The sequence below is a fragment of the Zalophus californianus genome, chromosome 1 (genome assembly GCF_009762305.2).
Source record: "Zalophus californianus isolate mZalCal1 chromosome 1, mZalCal1.pri.v2, whole genome shotgun sequence".
In the NCBI taxonomy this organism is placed as follows: domain Eukaryota; kingdom Metazoa; phylum Chordata; class Mammalia; order Carnivora; family Otariidae; genus Zalophus; species Zalophus californianus.
In genome coordinates, this window is record NC_045595.1 from 19,152,976 (window position 1) to 19,169,748 (window position 16,773).

Below are 16,773 nucleotides of genomic sequence, written 5' to 3' on the forward strand. Positions count from 1 at the left end.
GGCCCCTAGTTCCAGAGGATTTCCCAACTTGAGGGTCCCACTGGGGCTCTTCAGACTTCACCACTTTCCCACTCCACTGGGCTAGCATGTCAGGGATGGAGGGACTGCACCCATTCCTGCCCTCCTCACCCCGAGCTGGGCCAGATCACAGCACCTGCCCCTGCACCCTACCCCTGGCCTTGGGTCCCTCTCCCCTAGAGGAGCTGACATTCCCAGGAAGTGGCTGCTCTAGATGGCGGAATACGGTAACTGGGTCCCCAGTTCAGACTTTTAAATTAAATTCAATCAGAGCGGTTATTGAATATAAACACGCCGAGTCATTTACATGTTAATTATGTTGAATGGACTACGAGGCCATAATTAGTTGCTAATTGGGTGAGAGCGGCTGTAATTGGTTTTGTTGGCACCGACCTGGCTCACCTGCCTGAGGGGGAGGAGGGCGAATGTGGATGGCTCCTGGGGATCTTCTGGGTCTCCGATCTGGAAAGCCTGGCCCAGGAATGGGATTGGAGGGGACAGATATTGAGGGGCTTGGGGCCAGAGGAACTGGAACCTACCCCCCTAGGGAGGAGGCAGTTTAAGCCTCAGGCAAAACTCTGGGTCTGGTTTCTAGGGCTTCCCATCCAGAACATTTCTGGGATAGAAAAGGGACTGAGAAAGCAAAGCCTCTGATCAGCAGTGACAGCCTCCCCTGCCCGGCTCCGTGTGGGACCTGGCCCCGAACAAACGGGAAATGCCCAAGGGAGTCATGGGCGCACAAGACAGATGTCACCCTGGTGTATCCCTGCAGACGCTGGGGCCGTGGGTTGGCCTGGCCAGTGCTGGGTCTCGGCACTGGGGTGTGAATGAGGTAGGTGTGCTGAGCGGAACTGGGGGGAAAGGTGCCCGCAGAGGCTTCAGGGGCTGCCCTGCCCCCAGCTCGGCCTGGCTGGGGCTCCCAGGGTTGTAAGGCTGTGGCCAGGGGCTGAGGCCTTCCGGCTGGCCGCTCATTAAAAGAGGATTAGGCCAGGAGCCAGGGGGACAGCCCAGCCCCCAGGCCTTCCTCTGGGCCCCTCACAGCTTTCGGGGAGTGATAAGGGCCTGGAGCCCCCCCCACCCCGGAGTCCCTGGGGGCGTCCAGTGGGGACTGTCTAGGCCCTGCCACTCCTGTTGCAGCCACTGCTGCCCCCTCCTTGTCCACCTCAGTTCCCCCCACCCCCGGAAGGGCAGGAGGAGAGAGCACTGACAGAGACCCTGGCCAGCACCCCCACCTCTCACCCCCAACCTCATTTCTCTTCAGCTCAGGGATTAGGGCTGTACTAGCCTATATGAGGTCAGAGGTCAGGCTGGGCTATAGGGACACGTCTATCACCCCCCAGTACCCAAGCACAGCCAGGGGAGGTGACACTGTCAGTCAGGACCTGCTGCTTTGTGGGGCTGTAACCAAGGGGGCGGGGTGCCCACCTCGGCTCCGAGACCCCCTTTTGACAGCAGCCCCTGCTTCACTGGCCACAGAGCCGGTGTCCTAGAGACGGGCAGCAGGGGTCGGCATCAGGGGTCAGGGCTGCCCACTTGGGGTCTGGGGTGAGGGCTGCGGACCCACCTCCTCGGTGCTGCCCACACCCACTGCCTCCTTTAAGGCACTGGCTGCTTCCCCGAAGGGAGGAAACAGAGACCCCCAAGACTAAACCCCTGGGCACTGAGAATGTTCCTGCCTCTGGACCTTTGCCAGGCCATTCTGGGCCAGGACCCTGAGTGTCTAATGGCCATGGGGAAGTTCTAGAGGCTGGGAACGGCTGCGGAAATGAGGTGTCTGATGCCAGAAAAGGCTCTTCCTTCCCGATGACGGGAAAAGCCTTCCCGGATGTCGCCCCACCCAACGTGTGCCCAGCCTGGGTGAGGGTATGGGGGTGGGGAGCCCTTCCCAGGAGGCATTACCACGCACACCATCCTCTCTCCCCAAGGTCAAAGCTTATCCAGACTTGAGTTCTGAATTCCACAGAACCTTTGATTGTGCCCCAGCCCCCACCCCCTCAGTACTGCCCCCGGGGGGGGGGGGGGGGTGACACTGCCAATGTCAGAGCTGGGCCTGGGACATGTGGAGCGGAGGAGAGGATGGGTCTGAGGACATGGCCAGGCCAGGCCCATGTCAAATCCCCGCACGCATGGATGCCCCCTTGGCTCAAGTCTCTGCTCCTTAGGGGGGCTGAGGGCTAGGAGCATCTAGACCTGCGGACACTGCAGGTATCAGAGCAGGAAACCCAGGACTACCCGACCACTTCCTGCCCTGACCCAGGCTTCTTGGAGGAATGAAGGCCTCTGGCTCCTTTGCCCTATGGCAGAGTGGGGGCGGGGGGCGGGCAGGATACCAGTTTCACTCCTCACCCTGTGACTTGAGGTGAGCGCCACTCTCCCCTGGACCTCAGTCTTCCTGTCTGGAGTTGGGGTACAGGGCTGTCATGGGGCCCCTGGCTTTAATTCTTTCCTACAATCTGGCATGAGTGAGAGGAGCCCTCCAGCCATGGGTTGCTAAGTCCGGAGCCCTACACACCCGGTTCCCTCTGGGACCCTGGAAGAGCCATCCTTTACCTGTTTCCCTTTCTGTAAACTGGGTTTGGACAGATGATTCAGGATTTAGCTCTGCTCCTGTGAGTTGGGGATGGGTAAAGACAAGTTGGAGTTAGGGGAGGGTTGGGCTGAGTCAATAGGAAGCCCCTTCCTGCCCCATTACCCTCTCTGCTCTGTACCCCAGCACTAGGAAGTGGTATCAGGAGAGTGGGCCTGAGGGGGCATGGTGACATCTGAGAGCCAGCTTGCATGGGGAAAGAACTTGGAACCCCGTCCATTCTCCTCTCCCCACCGAGGCAGAGACAGCCTGTGAAGGCGGATAGGGGGAGATCCCAAGGAGTGCTCCGCTGAGTTCAGAGCAGGACCTTCACCTTCGAGGATCACATTGAATGTCAGTACTAGGAGGGCTCAAGAGATGGTCTGGATAGGAAAACAGACTGGCTAGGCCTAGAGTGCCCTGACTGGGGTCATGAAGCCCGCGCCAGAGCCAGACTCCTGGCCCTTGGTCCCACCTCTTTCCTACGCTACGTGGCCTCATGGGGACTCCCCCTCAAAGTTTCCACAGTGACCAAAGCATCATGTCCTGTGACAACAGAGCCATTGACGCCATATCCCATAGCCACTGGGAGGGGTCCCGAGCGTCCTGAGTCATGTGCCCTGTCAATGGAGGGGGCATCACCTTCAGGCCCTCGCCCTCCCAGTGGGCAGTCACCACCAGGACTGGCTTTGCCTGGGGCCTGCCTCTCCTTCAGCCCCAAAGGCCACGAGCCTGGGCGGGAACCCTGCCCCCATGCTCTTGGGCCCATTCCTTCCCTTCTCTGTGCCTTGATGTCCTCATCTGTAAATTGGATGTTGTGAGCTTAAGCTTTTCCACATAACAGGTGCTTGATGAGTAAGTGGGAGGCTCCCTCCATGCCCACTTCCACCCAGGGGGTAGGGAGCAGGGAATGCAGGTTTAGGAGGTAGGATGTCTGATCAAGGCTAGTCTCCTCGCTCCCCATGTGGTTCTGCTGAATGAGTCTCTCCCCTCCCTTTCCCACAAAGGGGGATGGAGCGTGGAGTGCTGGGGCTCTGAGCTCCAGGGGGACTTGGACTTGGCACTTGGGGGGAGGGGCCAGATTACAGGCCCAAGACTGGGCAGGGATGGATGGTAGGGATTATGGCTGCTTGTGTCCCCGGGGCTAGATGTTTGGAGCTTTCCCCGACCCCAGGTGCCTGTGTCCGAAGGTACCCACTTGAGCCTCTGCCGTCCTCCCCTCCATTGCCCCCCAAATGCCTCCTAACCCAGTAGGACGGGTAGGGGTACAACCCAAGGCCATGCCCCCAGCCAGGGTATAAATAACCCCTGGCGGGCTGTCCCAGCCTGGGGGGGCTCCGCTGGCAGCCCCACTTCCTCTCTGGCTGCTTCCTGGCCCTGGGGGTGGGGGACTGTTTACTTTCCTGTTGTCACTATGGCTGGGTGGCCGGGCGGGGGACTCCAAGTGGCCTAACAACAGGTGCAGGACAGGTGCCCAGGCTGCCCTGCCCAGGACTTCAGAGGCACCGCCGGACAGGCGGGCGAAGCGGTAGCCAGGCAGGGATCGGCCCTTTGATCCCTTGGCGTCCCTGCGTCCCAGTGGTTGGCCAAGGTCATCACCTGTATTCTCTCGTTGCCACATAGGGCTGGGCAGGGCAAGGCCTTCGCTTGCCCCGCAGCCCCCCAGATGCAGGCTCTGGGTCTGCCGTGAGAGTCTCCTGGCTCCCAGCCCGCCTCCCACACCCATCTTAGCACATCCCAGAGCTCCCATCCAAAGCTGCTCTCGGGGACAGGCCCTCCAGCTCTGCTCCAGGGTCCCTAGCACACAGCCGGGGTCAGGGTCACCCAGGCCCGTCAGAGACAGCTGCCTGAGTCAAGGTTGACCTTGACTTGACTGATGGGATGGGGCCACCTGCTGGTCCTGCCTTCAGGCCGCATCTGGGGCCTGCGAGCCCAGCTGTTCCCCCTCTCCAGGCCTCCCTCCTGACTGCCCCACCTGGGAAATGGGTTCTCAGCTGTGGGCCGGGGAGATGGGGTACGTATGATGGCCTTCATGAGTGCCTCATCTGATGCCAGCCATGTGCACACAAGTGCAGACCTGGGCCGTGTGCACACATGTGTGTGCTATTCCGTGTGCCGCCATCCCCAGCCTCCCGTGCTGGTGAATATCGGTCACCTTCATTACAGTCTTCCCTCTCCTGCTGAGCTAAATGTAGCTGGGGGTGGGCAGAGGAGGGGCTTGCTAAGTAGACCCCTTGGCTGTCCCCCCTCCCAGAGGAAAGTTCCCAAGTTTTCTGGAGTCCTGTATTTGTCATTGGCCTGTCACGGGCCAAGTTCCTTCCTGTCCTTCATCCCCAGGAAGGCGGACTTTCCCCCAGCTATCTGGGGGTGGGAGGGCCAGGGCCACCAGACTCATGCAGAAGGGAAGCTAAGGACTCCACCGGACCCTGCCCCCCAGCCGTGGGACACTGTAGCACGAGGGGGAGGGCTTCTTTCCTGGGAAAGACTGTTCCTGACCGGTTCAAAGTGGCCTGAGAACTACCTTTAGCACCCCAGTGGGACCTGGGGGAAGCCCAAGGTCTGTTGGACCACATCACTCCAGCAGGGCTGTCCAGTGTCCTGGCTAACCAGCTTCAGACGAGGCGGGGACCATGCTGTGAGCCAACTTTGCCCTGTCCGATGGGCAGCCAGGGTGAGGACAGGGCATCCTGGCTCCGTGCAGGCTGTCCTGGATGCACCTGCCCCCCACCCTCCTGCTCATTAACCCTTTTAGGCCCCTGTGGGAAGCAGGCCCCACCCTGAGCGTGGGAGCATTAACCCCCACCGGAGCAAAGACTCTTTGATGCCATCATGCTCCCTGACCCGCACCCACTGCCCTTTCATTGGGACCCAGAGACTGGCTGGGGCTGCTGATGAATCAGGGCTTTAGCTTTGGGTGTGGTCCCTTCCCTGGCCTGCCCACCCGTCCCACTTTCTCCTCCCAGCATCTCAGGGACTAGAGAGGGAGTTAAGTAGGCCCTGGGCCGGGGGTGGGGTGGGGGAGAAGCTGGGGGTTTAAGATGATGTGTGAAAGGGAGCATGTCTGGACGGTCTCCAAGGATCCTAACTGCTGCCCTGCCCTCCGCCCACAGAGCTTAAGGCCACAGGCACTGCCCACTTCTTCAACTTCCTGCTCAACACAACTGACTACCGGATCCTGCTCAAAGACGAGGACCACGACCGCATGTACGTGGGCAGCAAGGACTATGTGCTGTCCCTGGACCTGCATGACATCAACCGTGAGCCCCTCATTGTAAGGGCCAGCCGGGTGTGGGGTCGGAGGGATGAGGGGCATGGGGCCCCAGGGCTGGAAGCCCTGTCTAGCAGGCTGCCCCCTCTGACCCCCATCTCCGGCAGATCCACTGGGCAGCCTCCCCACAGCGCATTGAGGAGTGCGTACTCTCAGGCAAGGATGGCAATGTGAGTGCAGGGGCACCTCCAGGTGGGATGCGGGCGGTGTGGGGGCAGGGCGCCTCAGGCAGGCAGCGGGGCACCTCCTTGGCTTTCCCTCCGGCCCCAGGGTGAGTGCGGGAACTTCGTCAGGCTCATCCAGCCCTGGAACCGAACACACCTGTACGTGTGTGGGACCGGCGCCTACAACCCCATGTGTACCTACGTAAACCGTGGCCGCCGTGCCCAGGTAAGCCGTGCCCGCCCTGGCCCCATGCTGCCCCATTAGTAGCCACATGCCAGGGCTCTGATGGGACGATGAGCTTGAGCCCCAGCCCTGCCACTTCCCAGCCCCGTGACCTTGGGTGAGTGACTCCTTTCACTCCCTCAGCTGAAGATGGGGCTAAAAGATGACTGTCTCACAGGTCGGTGTGCCGCTCCCAAAGCTCTTAGCACTGTGCCTGGCACGTAGTAAGCGCTCCCGGCCGTGCCCGTGGACCGTGCCCCTGCCACCAAGCCAGAGGGCCTGGCAGGGGCCTCAGCGTCAGGAGGCTGGATGCCCGGGTCCGCTTCTGCCACGTGGCCCCGGGGGTGGGGGGGTGGGGGGGAGAGCTGCCCCTTCCCCAGCTCTGTCCCACCCCACCCGCTTCCGCCCTTTCTCATTTCCATGTGGGCATGTGCGTGAGCTGGTGTGACCTTGTAGGACACGCGTGAGAGTGAGTGGACTCAGGGACACGTGTGTGTGGGCACGCGCCGAGCTGTGTGTGTGTGTGTGTGTGTGTGTGTGTGTGTGTGCTCCCACAGGCGCGTGTGTGCTCTGGGGGCCCCGGGGGCTCACGTGTGCTCCTGGCATGTGTGGTGTGAGGGGCCGGCAGCCCGAGCCCGCTCCCCCAGCCCCTGCCACCCCCGGCTCTAATCCCTGTTCCTCGTCTTCTCAGGCCACGCCCTGGACCCAGATGCAGGTGGTCAGAGGCCGAGGCAGCAGAGCCACGGATGGTGCCCTCCGCCCGACGCCCACAGCCCCACGCCAGGTGGGACGCAGCCCTCCAGGCCCTTGCCAGGCAGCACCACCTCTGAACTGAACTCCCCGCGGGCCTGGCCTGCCAGCCAGGAACCCGCAGCCCGTGCGAGCCTCCCGAGGGTCTTCCCTCGACTCTGGGCCCCTATCCCGCCCCTTCCCCCGCAGTGCCCTCAGGCTCCGAAGGCATTCCCAGCTGGCTTCGTGTCAGCCTCAGTGAGTCCCTGTAGGCAAGAGATCATGAAGCCACCAGGTGCACAGGCAGCCTGGGGACAGCAGAGCCTCAGCCCTCAGAACACGTGTGTCAACATGCATGAGCCTATACCAACGTACACGTGGGCACGTGTGCTCTCCAACGCGCACCTTAGTCAGCATCCAGAGTCCGAACATGGCACGTGTATGCAGCCTGACATATTACTCTCACCTGTCCGTGCCCTAGGCCTCCATGGGTCATGGGCAGACACAGGTGTCCTGCACAGTCACATGCTGGGGACTCTGCTCCCCTGGGGCCGAAGGGGCAGAGCTGTCTGCCCCCTAGTCATGCTCTGGGACTGGGGCAGGGGGGCTGGGTGGGGGTGCTGGGGCTGGGCAGGGGCGGGCAGGGGAGCAGGGGCTGCCGGTGAGTGCTAGAGCAAGTGGTCACGTGAGCACGTGTGTCTGTGACAGGGAGTGCTGAAACGTGGGACGGCTCCGACTGCATGTGTGCCCAGGGTGTGAACGGCAGGTTCTATGTGCTGACAGTGCTGTGTGCCAAGCAGTGTGTGCAGCCCCGTGTGTGCAGAAAGTCCCGTGTGCAGAGTGTAACTGGACGTGGGCCTGTGTAAACCTTCCCATCACCATCCCTGCCACCTGCCGCCACCTCCTTCCCGCCTCGTGCCTCTCTCTTTTCCTTTCCTTCTCCCCATGAGCTCATCCTGGCCCCAGTGCCTTCATCAGCCTTTCTGCTAACATCTTTAGGGCTGGGTTGGGAGGCACGGAGGGCTTTGTGAATCCCTGTGGTCCGGGCTGGACCTCTCAACTCCTGACTCACTGGGGAGACATGGGGAACTGGGGGCTCTGCTGAGGGGCAGGGGAAAGGCCATGGCCTATTTAGTCTGTCCTGAGGACCACAGGTAGGACATAAAGTCTGGGCACACAGTACCCTCAGGGCCCTCTGGCCTGGTGGGACTTGGCAACACCCTTGGCCAGTACCTCCTGCCCTGGTCAGGTAGGCAGCCCCGTCTTGGCCCAGGATAGGAGGCCACAGCTCAAAGAGTTGTGCCTCTGTGGCCCAAGGGGCCCTGACCAGAGTCTCCCTGAACCAGTTGGCGTGGAGGGGCTTCAGCCCCTGGTTCTCAGGTCTGATCTGATACCTGGGGCCAGGAATCATCTCCCTTGGAATGTGCATCGTGGCCCTGGGAGACCTGAGTTGGGAGACCTGGCTGGACAGAGTTAAAGCCCAAGGATATCTGGGGAATGAAGGGATGTGGCTTCAGGGTGTCTCCAGGGGGCTTGCTGTTACCCTGGGGGCCTGATGACCCTTACCCTTCCTGGCTGTGGGACCAGCTTGGACAATGCTGAGCTCCCCCTCTGCCCTGCAGGATTACATCTTCTACCTGGAGCCGGAGAGACTCGAGTCAGGGAAGGGCAAGTGTCCGTACGACCCCAAGCTGGACACAGCCTCAGCCCTCATCAGTGAGTGCCTCTACCCCATCCTGGTTCTACAGCCTGTGTGTGGCCTCTGCCTCTGGAATAGGGGGAATGGCACCAACACTTTCCCCAGGGCAGAGACCGTGACCATGCCATCCCTGAATTCTCCCTCGGGGCCCCACCCAGCGGGCGGAGGGCTAAGGACCAGACCCCAGTGTGAGCCGAGGGGCAGAGACGAGTGGTGTGAGGGTCTCTCCAGTCCCTTGGATGGAGTGCTAAGGGGGCCAGATCCTACCCTGAAATAGGGTCCATGCAAAGGCCAGCCCCAGACTACGTGAGAGAGAAGATGAGCTTGGTCTATACTGGAAGCGACAGAAGGGGGTTGGTTCCATACATGTTCTTGGTGTGTCTGGGAGGCTGGGAGAGGCCCACAAGGAAGCACGGATGGAGTGTTCTGGCCTTCTCACCAACTAGGGGGGCAGGGTTTGTTTCTGGTCCGGCCTGGTGTCTAGGAGAGTTGGGGGAATGTTCTGTGAGGAGGAGTCCTATCTGGGGCCTCAGGAGCAGCTGCTGACCCTACCCCCAGGTTGGACGAGCCTACCGCGACCCTGGGCCCTGTTCTCTGCCTATTTGCTGGCTGCCCAACCCAGTCTGCCCCTCAGAGCAACTGCTGGGCACTGTGCCACCTCCAGGCCTGGGAAAGGCCTTGGGGCAGGGGGTGGACGTTATCCTCCACCTCTTGCTGACTGAAAAGGTCCTAGCCTGATGGTGGCTCCCCGACCAGAGAGTCTGATGGGGGAAGGCAGGGCCTGCCCTGGGCGCGTCTAGAAGGAAGACATGGAGTGGTATGCTAGAGCCAGCATGGTCACTAAATTTTCTGCAAATTTTCAGGTATTTTGTGAGCCAGCTATTATTAAACGCTACATTATATAATTTACCAATAAATTACTTTCAAAACAAAGATAAAAATACTCACAACTCATTACTTCCTAACTATTTTACCACATTTTATTATTATCTTTGTTCTTGAGGTTATTTACATGTGTTGTATTTGTGGGGTAGGAAGACTATAGGAGGGTGTCGGCAGCTCTCCCCAGCTCCACCTGCGGTGGCCCCCGGTTAGTAGCTTGAAGTCAGCCCTGGTGGGAGTATTTATACCACAGAAATTGGCTCTCGCTACTAATCAGAGCTAATTGCTGCTAATCCCAATCCTCCCAGAGCCAATTCTTCAGCATTTCCCAGCAGCCCACTGGTGAGACAGTCATGCCCTGGGGAGTCGGAGGGGGAGACAGGACCCTGGGTTGGAGGTCACTGGACTGTTCCCTGACTGACCCACCTGCCCGCCTGCAGACGAGGAGCTCTATGCGGGTGTGTACATCGACTTCATGGGCACCGATGCAGCCATCTTCCGCACGCTGGGAAAGCAGACGGCCATGCGCACGGACCAGTATAACTCCCGGTGGCTGAACGGTGAGGGCGGCCGAGAGGCCCCAGTGGGCAGCATGTCTGGGATGCAGCCAGATCCTCCAAGAGGCACCCGCTGGGCGTCTGGCGCTGTGACTGGCGGGGGCCGCGGCGGGGGGCGGGGGGCAGGCGGCGTTCCTGTACCTGGCCTGGGGCTATGTTGGGGAGGTGCTTGTGCCGCTGACCCCTGCCCGCCTGCAGACCCTTCCTTCATCCACGCTGAGCTCATACCCGACAGCGCGGAGCGCAACGACGACAAGCTGTACTTCTTCTTCCGCGAGCGGTCGGCAGAGGCGTCGCAGAGCCCCGCTGTGTACGCCCGCATCGGGCGCATTTGCCTGGTACGCGCCGGCGGGGCCCCATGCTTCCCCTCTCCAGACCCCGCGCTGGCTCCGGCAGCCGTGCTCTGGCAAGGTCTTGGGTGTGAGAGGTGATCTGACCCTGCCCCCCCCCCCCGCCCCATCCCCAGAATGATGACGGCGGCCACTGCTGCCTGGTCAACAAGTGGAGCACGTTTCTGAAGGCACGGCTGGTGTGCTCCGTGCCCAGTGAGGATGGCATCGAGACCCACTTCGACGAGCTCCGTGAGTCCCCGGCGTGCAGGCTGGGTCCTGTGGCTACTCTGGGAGGGGTGGGGGCTGGATGGGGGGGCTCAGGGCACCTCTGGGGGGCCCCCTGGCCAGGAGTGGGGCTCCCAGGGCTCTTGGCTAATGCACCCTCCCCGCATCTTCTCCCTCTGCCCCCAGAGGACGTGTTTGTTCAGCAGACACAGGATGTGAGGAACCCAGTCATTTATGCTGTCTTCACCTCCTCAGGGTGAGGCTCAGGCCGGGGCTGGCGGTGGCAGGGCTTGGCTGCATGGGGGGGCTGTGACTTGGGGAGGACCGCAACCCGGTGGGGCATGCTGTGGGGTGGGGGCAGGCTGGGGAGGGGCCCTGGGCCGAGGGTCTGCCCTGCCTGCAGCAGCAGCCTGCCCCACCCGCAGCTCCGTGTTCCGAGGCTCTGCTGTGTGCGTCTACTCCATGGCTGACATCCGCATGGTCTTCAATGGGCCCTTTGCCCACAAAGAGGGCCCCAACTACCAGTGGATGCCCTTCTCAGGGAAGATGCCCTACCCACGGCCCGGCACGGTGAGGACCCCAATCATTCCACCTTTCCCTTTCCCCTCTGTTTATGAGGCCTGCTCTGGGTTAGCCCCTTTGCAGATGAGGGCCCCACCACCACAGAGCTCACAGCCAGGTAGGGGAGGCGGACCATACACACGAAAAAACCTACCATTTATCCGTTTAATAAAGCTGACGTTAAAAAACAAAACAGGGGCGCCAGGCTGGCTCAATCGGTAGAGCATGCAACTCTTGATCTTGGGGTCATGAGTTCGAGCCCTATGTTGGGCATAGAGCATACTTTAAAAAATAAATAAATAAATGAAACAAAATGGAATGAAATGAAACACCGTTTACACAGCACCAGGCTGTGAAGAGTCCAGCCAGGATCCCGGAACAAAGATAGTGGCCGGATGTGGCAAGCTGTGGGTGTGGAGGAGGGTGCCGCTTGGGGTGGAGGGGTTGCCACCTGGGAGCCAAGACAAAGCTGGAGGGCAAGTTGGCGTCAGTGTGGCTAGCTAATGGTGGCCGGGGAGATGAGGGCTGGCAGGGTGGTAGGAGGTGGTGGTAGGAGGCAACTCACTTGATCTTGGTGTGATATGGGTCTCTGCAGGAGTCTAAGCAGGAGAACATGTGATCTGTTTTGGCTCCGTGTGGTCAGGGCTGGAATGGGGGAGCTGGTCTCAGCCTTGGCCAGGGAAGTCTTCCCCCAAAGGTGAACGTGGAGGCTGGAGGGATGGGCTAGAGTGGGGCTGGCGGGGGTGCAGGACAGGCAGAGGGAAAAGCACCAGGGAAGGGCAGAGCACCCTCAGAGTGTTAAGGGAACTTGGGGCCATAGACCCTCGAGCAGGGGTGGGTGGGTGTGGGGGGCAGCCTGGAGGAAGGAGACAACAGGGTGGGGAATGAGGACAGGGGAAGGGGGTGGTCAGCTCTGCCTAATGCTGCCACAAGGTCATGGCCCACAAGGTCATGGCCCACAAGGCCAGGGAGGTGGCTGAGGAATTTGGCCGTGTAGGACCTTGGGACCTCGGCTGGAACAGGGCCTGCAGAGAGGTTGGGTGAGGGGGAAAAGCCTCGATGGGGGTTCTGAGGAACGGAGCAGGTGCATGTGATAGGGACGGACAAAGGAGAGGCCTCTCCTGAAGCTGAGGGGTTCAGCAAGCCCCAGCTGGGCCTGACGCTCATCACGTGCCTGCAGTGCCCTGGAGGAACCTTCACGCCATCCATGAAGTCCACCAAGGACTACCCTGACGAAGTGATTAACTTCATGCGCAGCCACCCGCTCATGTACCAGGCCGTGTACCCTCTGCAGAGGCGGCCCCTGGTCGTCCGCACGGGCGCTCCTTACAGGCTCACCACCGTCGCCGTGGACCAGGTGGATGCAGCCGACGGGCGCTATGAGGTGCTTTTCCTGGGCACAGGTACCCACTGCTGCTCCCAGACCCTCCCGTGCTGGGCCCGTTGGGTGGAGGGTGCAGATCCGTGGGGTGGGACCTACGCTGCTACGGGGTTGCTACAGGCTTGCCAAGGTCAACTCTGCTACCTTCATCCTTTGGAGCCAGAATAGCTGAGACAAGGGGTGGGGAAACCCCATCACCATCCCCAGCCCCCCGGGGGGCTGGGAGAGCAGGGACACTGGGCACCCAGGGACCCATGTAGGGTCAGGAAAGAGGGAACAGGTGGTAGACACCTGCAGGACACGCGGGTCCGAATACTGGCATACACGCTCTCGTGTGCATGTGTGCAGGTGTGCTCCCCACAGCTCCAGTCCCTCCACACAGGAATACCTCCAGCATCCTATCCTCAGCAGTGCCTAAAATGAGGGTCTGGGGTGAGAGGGGCAGACCCCAGCCGTGACCACCCCCACCCCTTATCCTGGGCCCCTTCATCCAGGGGAAATTCTTCAACCTTGGTACAGAGCTCCTGATCCACTGCCCTTGGGGGTTTGGGGCCTGGTGGGGGAAGGGGCTGAGGCTGGTACCCCTTCCCCAGCGTCCTCAGCCCCACTGAGGCCCTGCCCGGCCCGTTCCAGACCGCGGGACAGTGCAGAAGGTCATCGTGCTGCCCAAGGATGACCAGGAGATGGAGGAGCTCATGCTGGAGGAGGTGGAGGTCTTCAAGGTGGGTATGACACCCAGTGCAGTTCTTCTCACCCTGGCCCTCCTTAGTACTGGCTGCTTACCTCAGACCTCCAGATCAGGGCAGGAAGGGTGTCCCCAGTCCCCAAGCTAACCCCTGCCTTCTTCCAGGACCCAGCACCTGTTAAGACCATGACCATCTCTTCCAAGAGGGTAAGTTTTGGTGAGGTGGGCTGGGGGTAGGGATGGAGGCTGTTCCCCCTTGGGGTCTTGCCCTTGGCATAGGGATGGGGAAACTGAAGCATGCAACAGGAAGGGAAGGAGCCCAGTTGGCTCCTAATGGGGCTGCCTGTGGGGAGGGAACTGACGAGCCCCTTCCCCTGCCCTCAGCAACAACTGTACGTGGCGTCCGCCGTGGGCGTCACCCACCTGAGCCTACACCGCTGCCAGGCATATGGGGCTGCCTGTGCTGACTGTTGCCTCGCCCGGGACCCCTACTGTGCCTGGGACGGCCAGGCCTGCTCCCGCTACACAGCATCTTCCAAGAGGTGTGGACCCCCCCAGACCCCTGGAATGTTAGCCACCAGACCCATGGGCCTGTCCTGGGGGTTTGGTGGCCGATGTAATATCACCCTGGGGGTAATGGACGAGACTCCTCCCTGGAGTTTTGGGGGGTACAGGGACCTGGGGCGGCAAGCTTCCTTGAAAATACTTGATCAGGAGCTCTCCTCATCTAGGCGGAGCCGGCGGCAGGATGTCCGGCATGGGAACCCCATCAGGCAGTGTCGCGGGTTCAACTCCAACGGTGAGTGTGCCGTGCCTCACCCCTGGGCACTCCTCGTGGTGCAGAGCCCTGTGCAGCCCATGGAGCTGCTCCCAGGGCCCCCCCGCCGGAAGGACTCTCACATGACCCAGGGGCGGGGGGGCGGGTAAGGGGGCTTGGGATTTGGGAGATGGGATGTCCCTAGCCACCCACTCAAGGAAGGAGCGGATGCCCAATGGTAGAGCCCTGCCTTTTTCCCACGTGGGTGTCCCTGTGTGTGCCCCTCGGCACCGGCCCCCTGGTGGCCTACAATCTGCCCAGAGGCAACGCTGCTTTCACGCCGCGCCCTCTTGTTCTACAGCCAACAAGAACACCGTGGAGTCCGTGCAGTACGGCGTGGCAGGTAGCGCGGCCTTCCTCGAGTGCCAGCCTCGCTCGCCCCAGGCCACTGTTAAGTGGCTGTTTCAACGAGATCCCAGTGACCGGCGCCGTGAGGTGATTTCCTGTACCCCACAGTCCTCGCTGTGGATGCGGGGGTCCCCCGTGCAGTAGGAGTGCCATGTGGGTGGAATGTGGTATAGGAGCCCTTCTGTGGCGGCCCCATTCTAAGAAAGCCCTTCCAAGTTCCCCTTCCCTATGGCGAAGTCATTTGGGTGAATCCAGTTATATGGAAACTCTAGAATCTCCGTATTATATGGAAACCACTTATAAGCATGCCTCTTTTTTTTTTTTTTAAAGATTTTATTTATTTATTTGAGAGGGAGAGAATGAGATAGCACGAGAGGGAAGAGGGTCAGAGGGAGAAGCAGACTCCCTGCTGAGCAGGGAGCCTGATGCGGGACTCAATCCCGGGACTCCAGGATCATGACCTGAGCCGAAGGCAGTCACTTAACCAACTGAGCCACCCAGGCGCCCTAAGCATGCCTCTTTACATGAAAATTCCATACATGTGCTCCATTGGAGGTATACCTCATTACATGGAAATATCATGTGGACGAGCTCCAGTGTGTGGAAATTCTGTGGAGGAGTCCTTGTTTTATGGAAATGTGTTCCAGGCATCCGTCCTTACATGGAGATTCTATAAAGATACCTCGGTTGGGTATTCCCATTAAAAAGAAATTCTATGCTCCAAAATTCTCTCATTGTACAGCATCCCCCTCACGATCCTTCCTCCTGAAATGGAAAAGTGCATGGGTGCCTTATTCAGATGTTACGTGGAAACTTACTGTGGGTTTTTCTTGCTATGTGGAAATTGCACATGGGAGCCCCTTCCACGGAACGGCCACAGAACTGGTCTGCTCCAGGGGGCTGGCTGGGCGGCAGGGCAGTCACACAAGCCCTGAGCCCCAGCTCCCTGCCCCCACAGATTCGTGCAGAGGACCGCTTCCTGCGCACCGAGCAGGGCTTGCTGCTCCGCGCCCTGCAGCCTGGTGACCGTGGCCTCTACTCCTGCACCGCCACCGAGAACAACTTCAAGCACATCGTCACGCGGGTACAGCTGCACGTACTGGGTCGGGATGCCGTCCACGCGGCCCTCTTCCCACCTCCAGCTGTGAGCGCCCCGCCGGCCCCCGGCGTCGGCTTCCCCACGCCCGCTTACCAGGAGCTGGCTCAGCTGCTGGCCCAGCCCGAAGTGGGCCTTATCCACCAGTACTGCCAGGGCTACTGGCGCCACGTGCCCCCAAGCCCTCGGGAGGCCCCGGGGGCACCCAGGCCTCCTGAACCCCAGGACCAGAAAAAGCCCCGGAACCGCCGCCACCACCCGCCGGACACATGAGGCCCACTGCCTGAGCCCTGCGGTGGGCCAGCCTCGGCCTTGTCCCTTTTAATATAAAAGATATATATATATATATAAATATATATATATAAAATATCTATATTCTATACACGCCCTGCCCCTGCAAAGACAGTATTTATTGGTGGGCTGTATACGGCCTGCCTCAGCGGCGGCACTGTCCAAAACTCAGACCCACGCTGGTCCGAGATGGCCGAAAACAGCCCACCTGACCAGGCCCAGCCAGTCGGCGGCGCCAAGCCGGGACCGCGCAGCCCCCGGACTCAGCTGGGAGTCCACCTGCTCGACCGCCACCGCCGGAATCCGCAGGACCCAGGGAGGGAGCAAGCTCCCCCTGGACAGGGCACGGACTGCTCCCCTTTGCCTTTGCGTGCTGTCAAGCTGTGCCACCGGCACACGCCGACACGGGTGCAAGGACTGCTTTGGAGACGGGCAGCGGGGGTGGGGGGGCTCAGATGCACCCGGAGGAGGGAAGAAGGGGCCCGCCACAGGAGGCCGGCCCCTGCCTGGGAGGGGACACTCAGTTAAGGCCAGCCCCCTCCTGGGTATTTATTCTCTATTTATTGGGGACAGGAGCAAAGGAGCCCTGCCTGGGTGGGGCACACTTCCAGCCCCTCCTTCCCTCCCTGCCTGGCCACTCTACCTCCTCTTCGCTTTTTCTGGGCCACTGTGACTTGGGGGCTGGGAGAATAGCAGAGGGGCAGGTACAGGCAGGGCTGAGGGGAGAGGGGGCTATGGTGGAGGCCTGGGGCCTTCAGGGGCTCCCCAGGGCTCCCTTCTGCCCACCACTTCAGAGGATGGGTGTAAATAGCTCTGGGGGCTTTTGGGGTAGGTGGGTAGGGGCTCCCGGTGGCCCTCGGCTGCCCAGGCCACAGCTGCCCTTGGGTTCCATCTTGCTAATAAACACTGGCTCTGGGACTGGACTTTGGCT

The 16,773-nt window shown here is 60.8% G+C and overlaps 1 protein-coding gene across 8 annotated transcripts in view; it reads left to right on the forward strand.

Moving 5' to 3' along the window:
- Positions 1-16,765, forward strand: part of SEMA3F (semaphorin 3F) — a 29,685-nt gene extending 12,920 nt beyond the window's left edge. The window contains exons 1-18 of one of the 8 annotated variants that reach the window (XM_027582199.2): positions 719-850; positions 5,695-5,855; positions 5,960-6,022; positions 6,146-6,242; positions 6,931-7,023; positions 8,591-8,684; positions 9,990-10,109; positions 10,305-10,444; positions 10,573-10,687; positions 10,850-10,919; positions 11,089-11,233; positions 12,405-12,627; positions 13,239-13,327; positions 13,456-13,497; positions 13,675-13,832; positions 14,022-14,089; positions 14,409-14,542; positions 15,414-16,765. In XM_027582199.2, the coding sequence (XP_027438000.1) occupies positions 734-850; positions 5,695-5,855; positions 5,960-6,022; positions 6,146-6,242; positions 6,931-7,023; positions 8,591-8,684; positions 9,990-10,109; positions 10,305-10,444; positions 10,573-10,687; positions 10,850-10,919; positions 11,089-11,233; positions 12,405-12,627; positions 13,239-13,327; positions 13,456-13,497; positions 13,675-13,832; positions 14,022-14,089; positions 14,409-14,542; positions 15,414-15,824 (2,340 nt within the window). In that variant the 5' untranslated portion in view covers positions 719-733 and the 3' untranslated portion in view covers positions 15,825-16,765. Of the gene's footprint in view, positions 1-718; positions 851-2,054; positions 2,224-2,246; positions 2,378-5,122; positions 5,256-5,694; positions 5,856-5,959; positions 6,023-6,122; positions 6,243-6,930; positions 7,024-8,590; positions 8,685-9,989; positions 10,110-10,304; positions 10,445-10,572; positions 10,688-10,849; positions 10,920-11,088; positions 11,234-12,404; positions 12,628-13,238; positions 13,328-13,455; positions 13,498-13,674; positions 13,833-14,021; positions 14,090-14,408; positions 14,543-15,413 lie in introns of those variants that run through there. The other 7 variants (XM_027582198.2, XM_027582203.2, XM_027582204.2 and 4 more) reach the window with 7 other exon arrangements.
- The last annotated feature ends 8 nt before the right edge of the window (positions 16,766-16,773 follow it).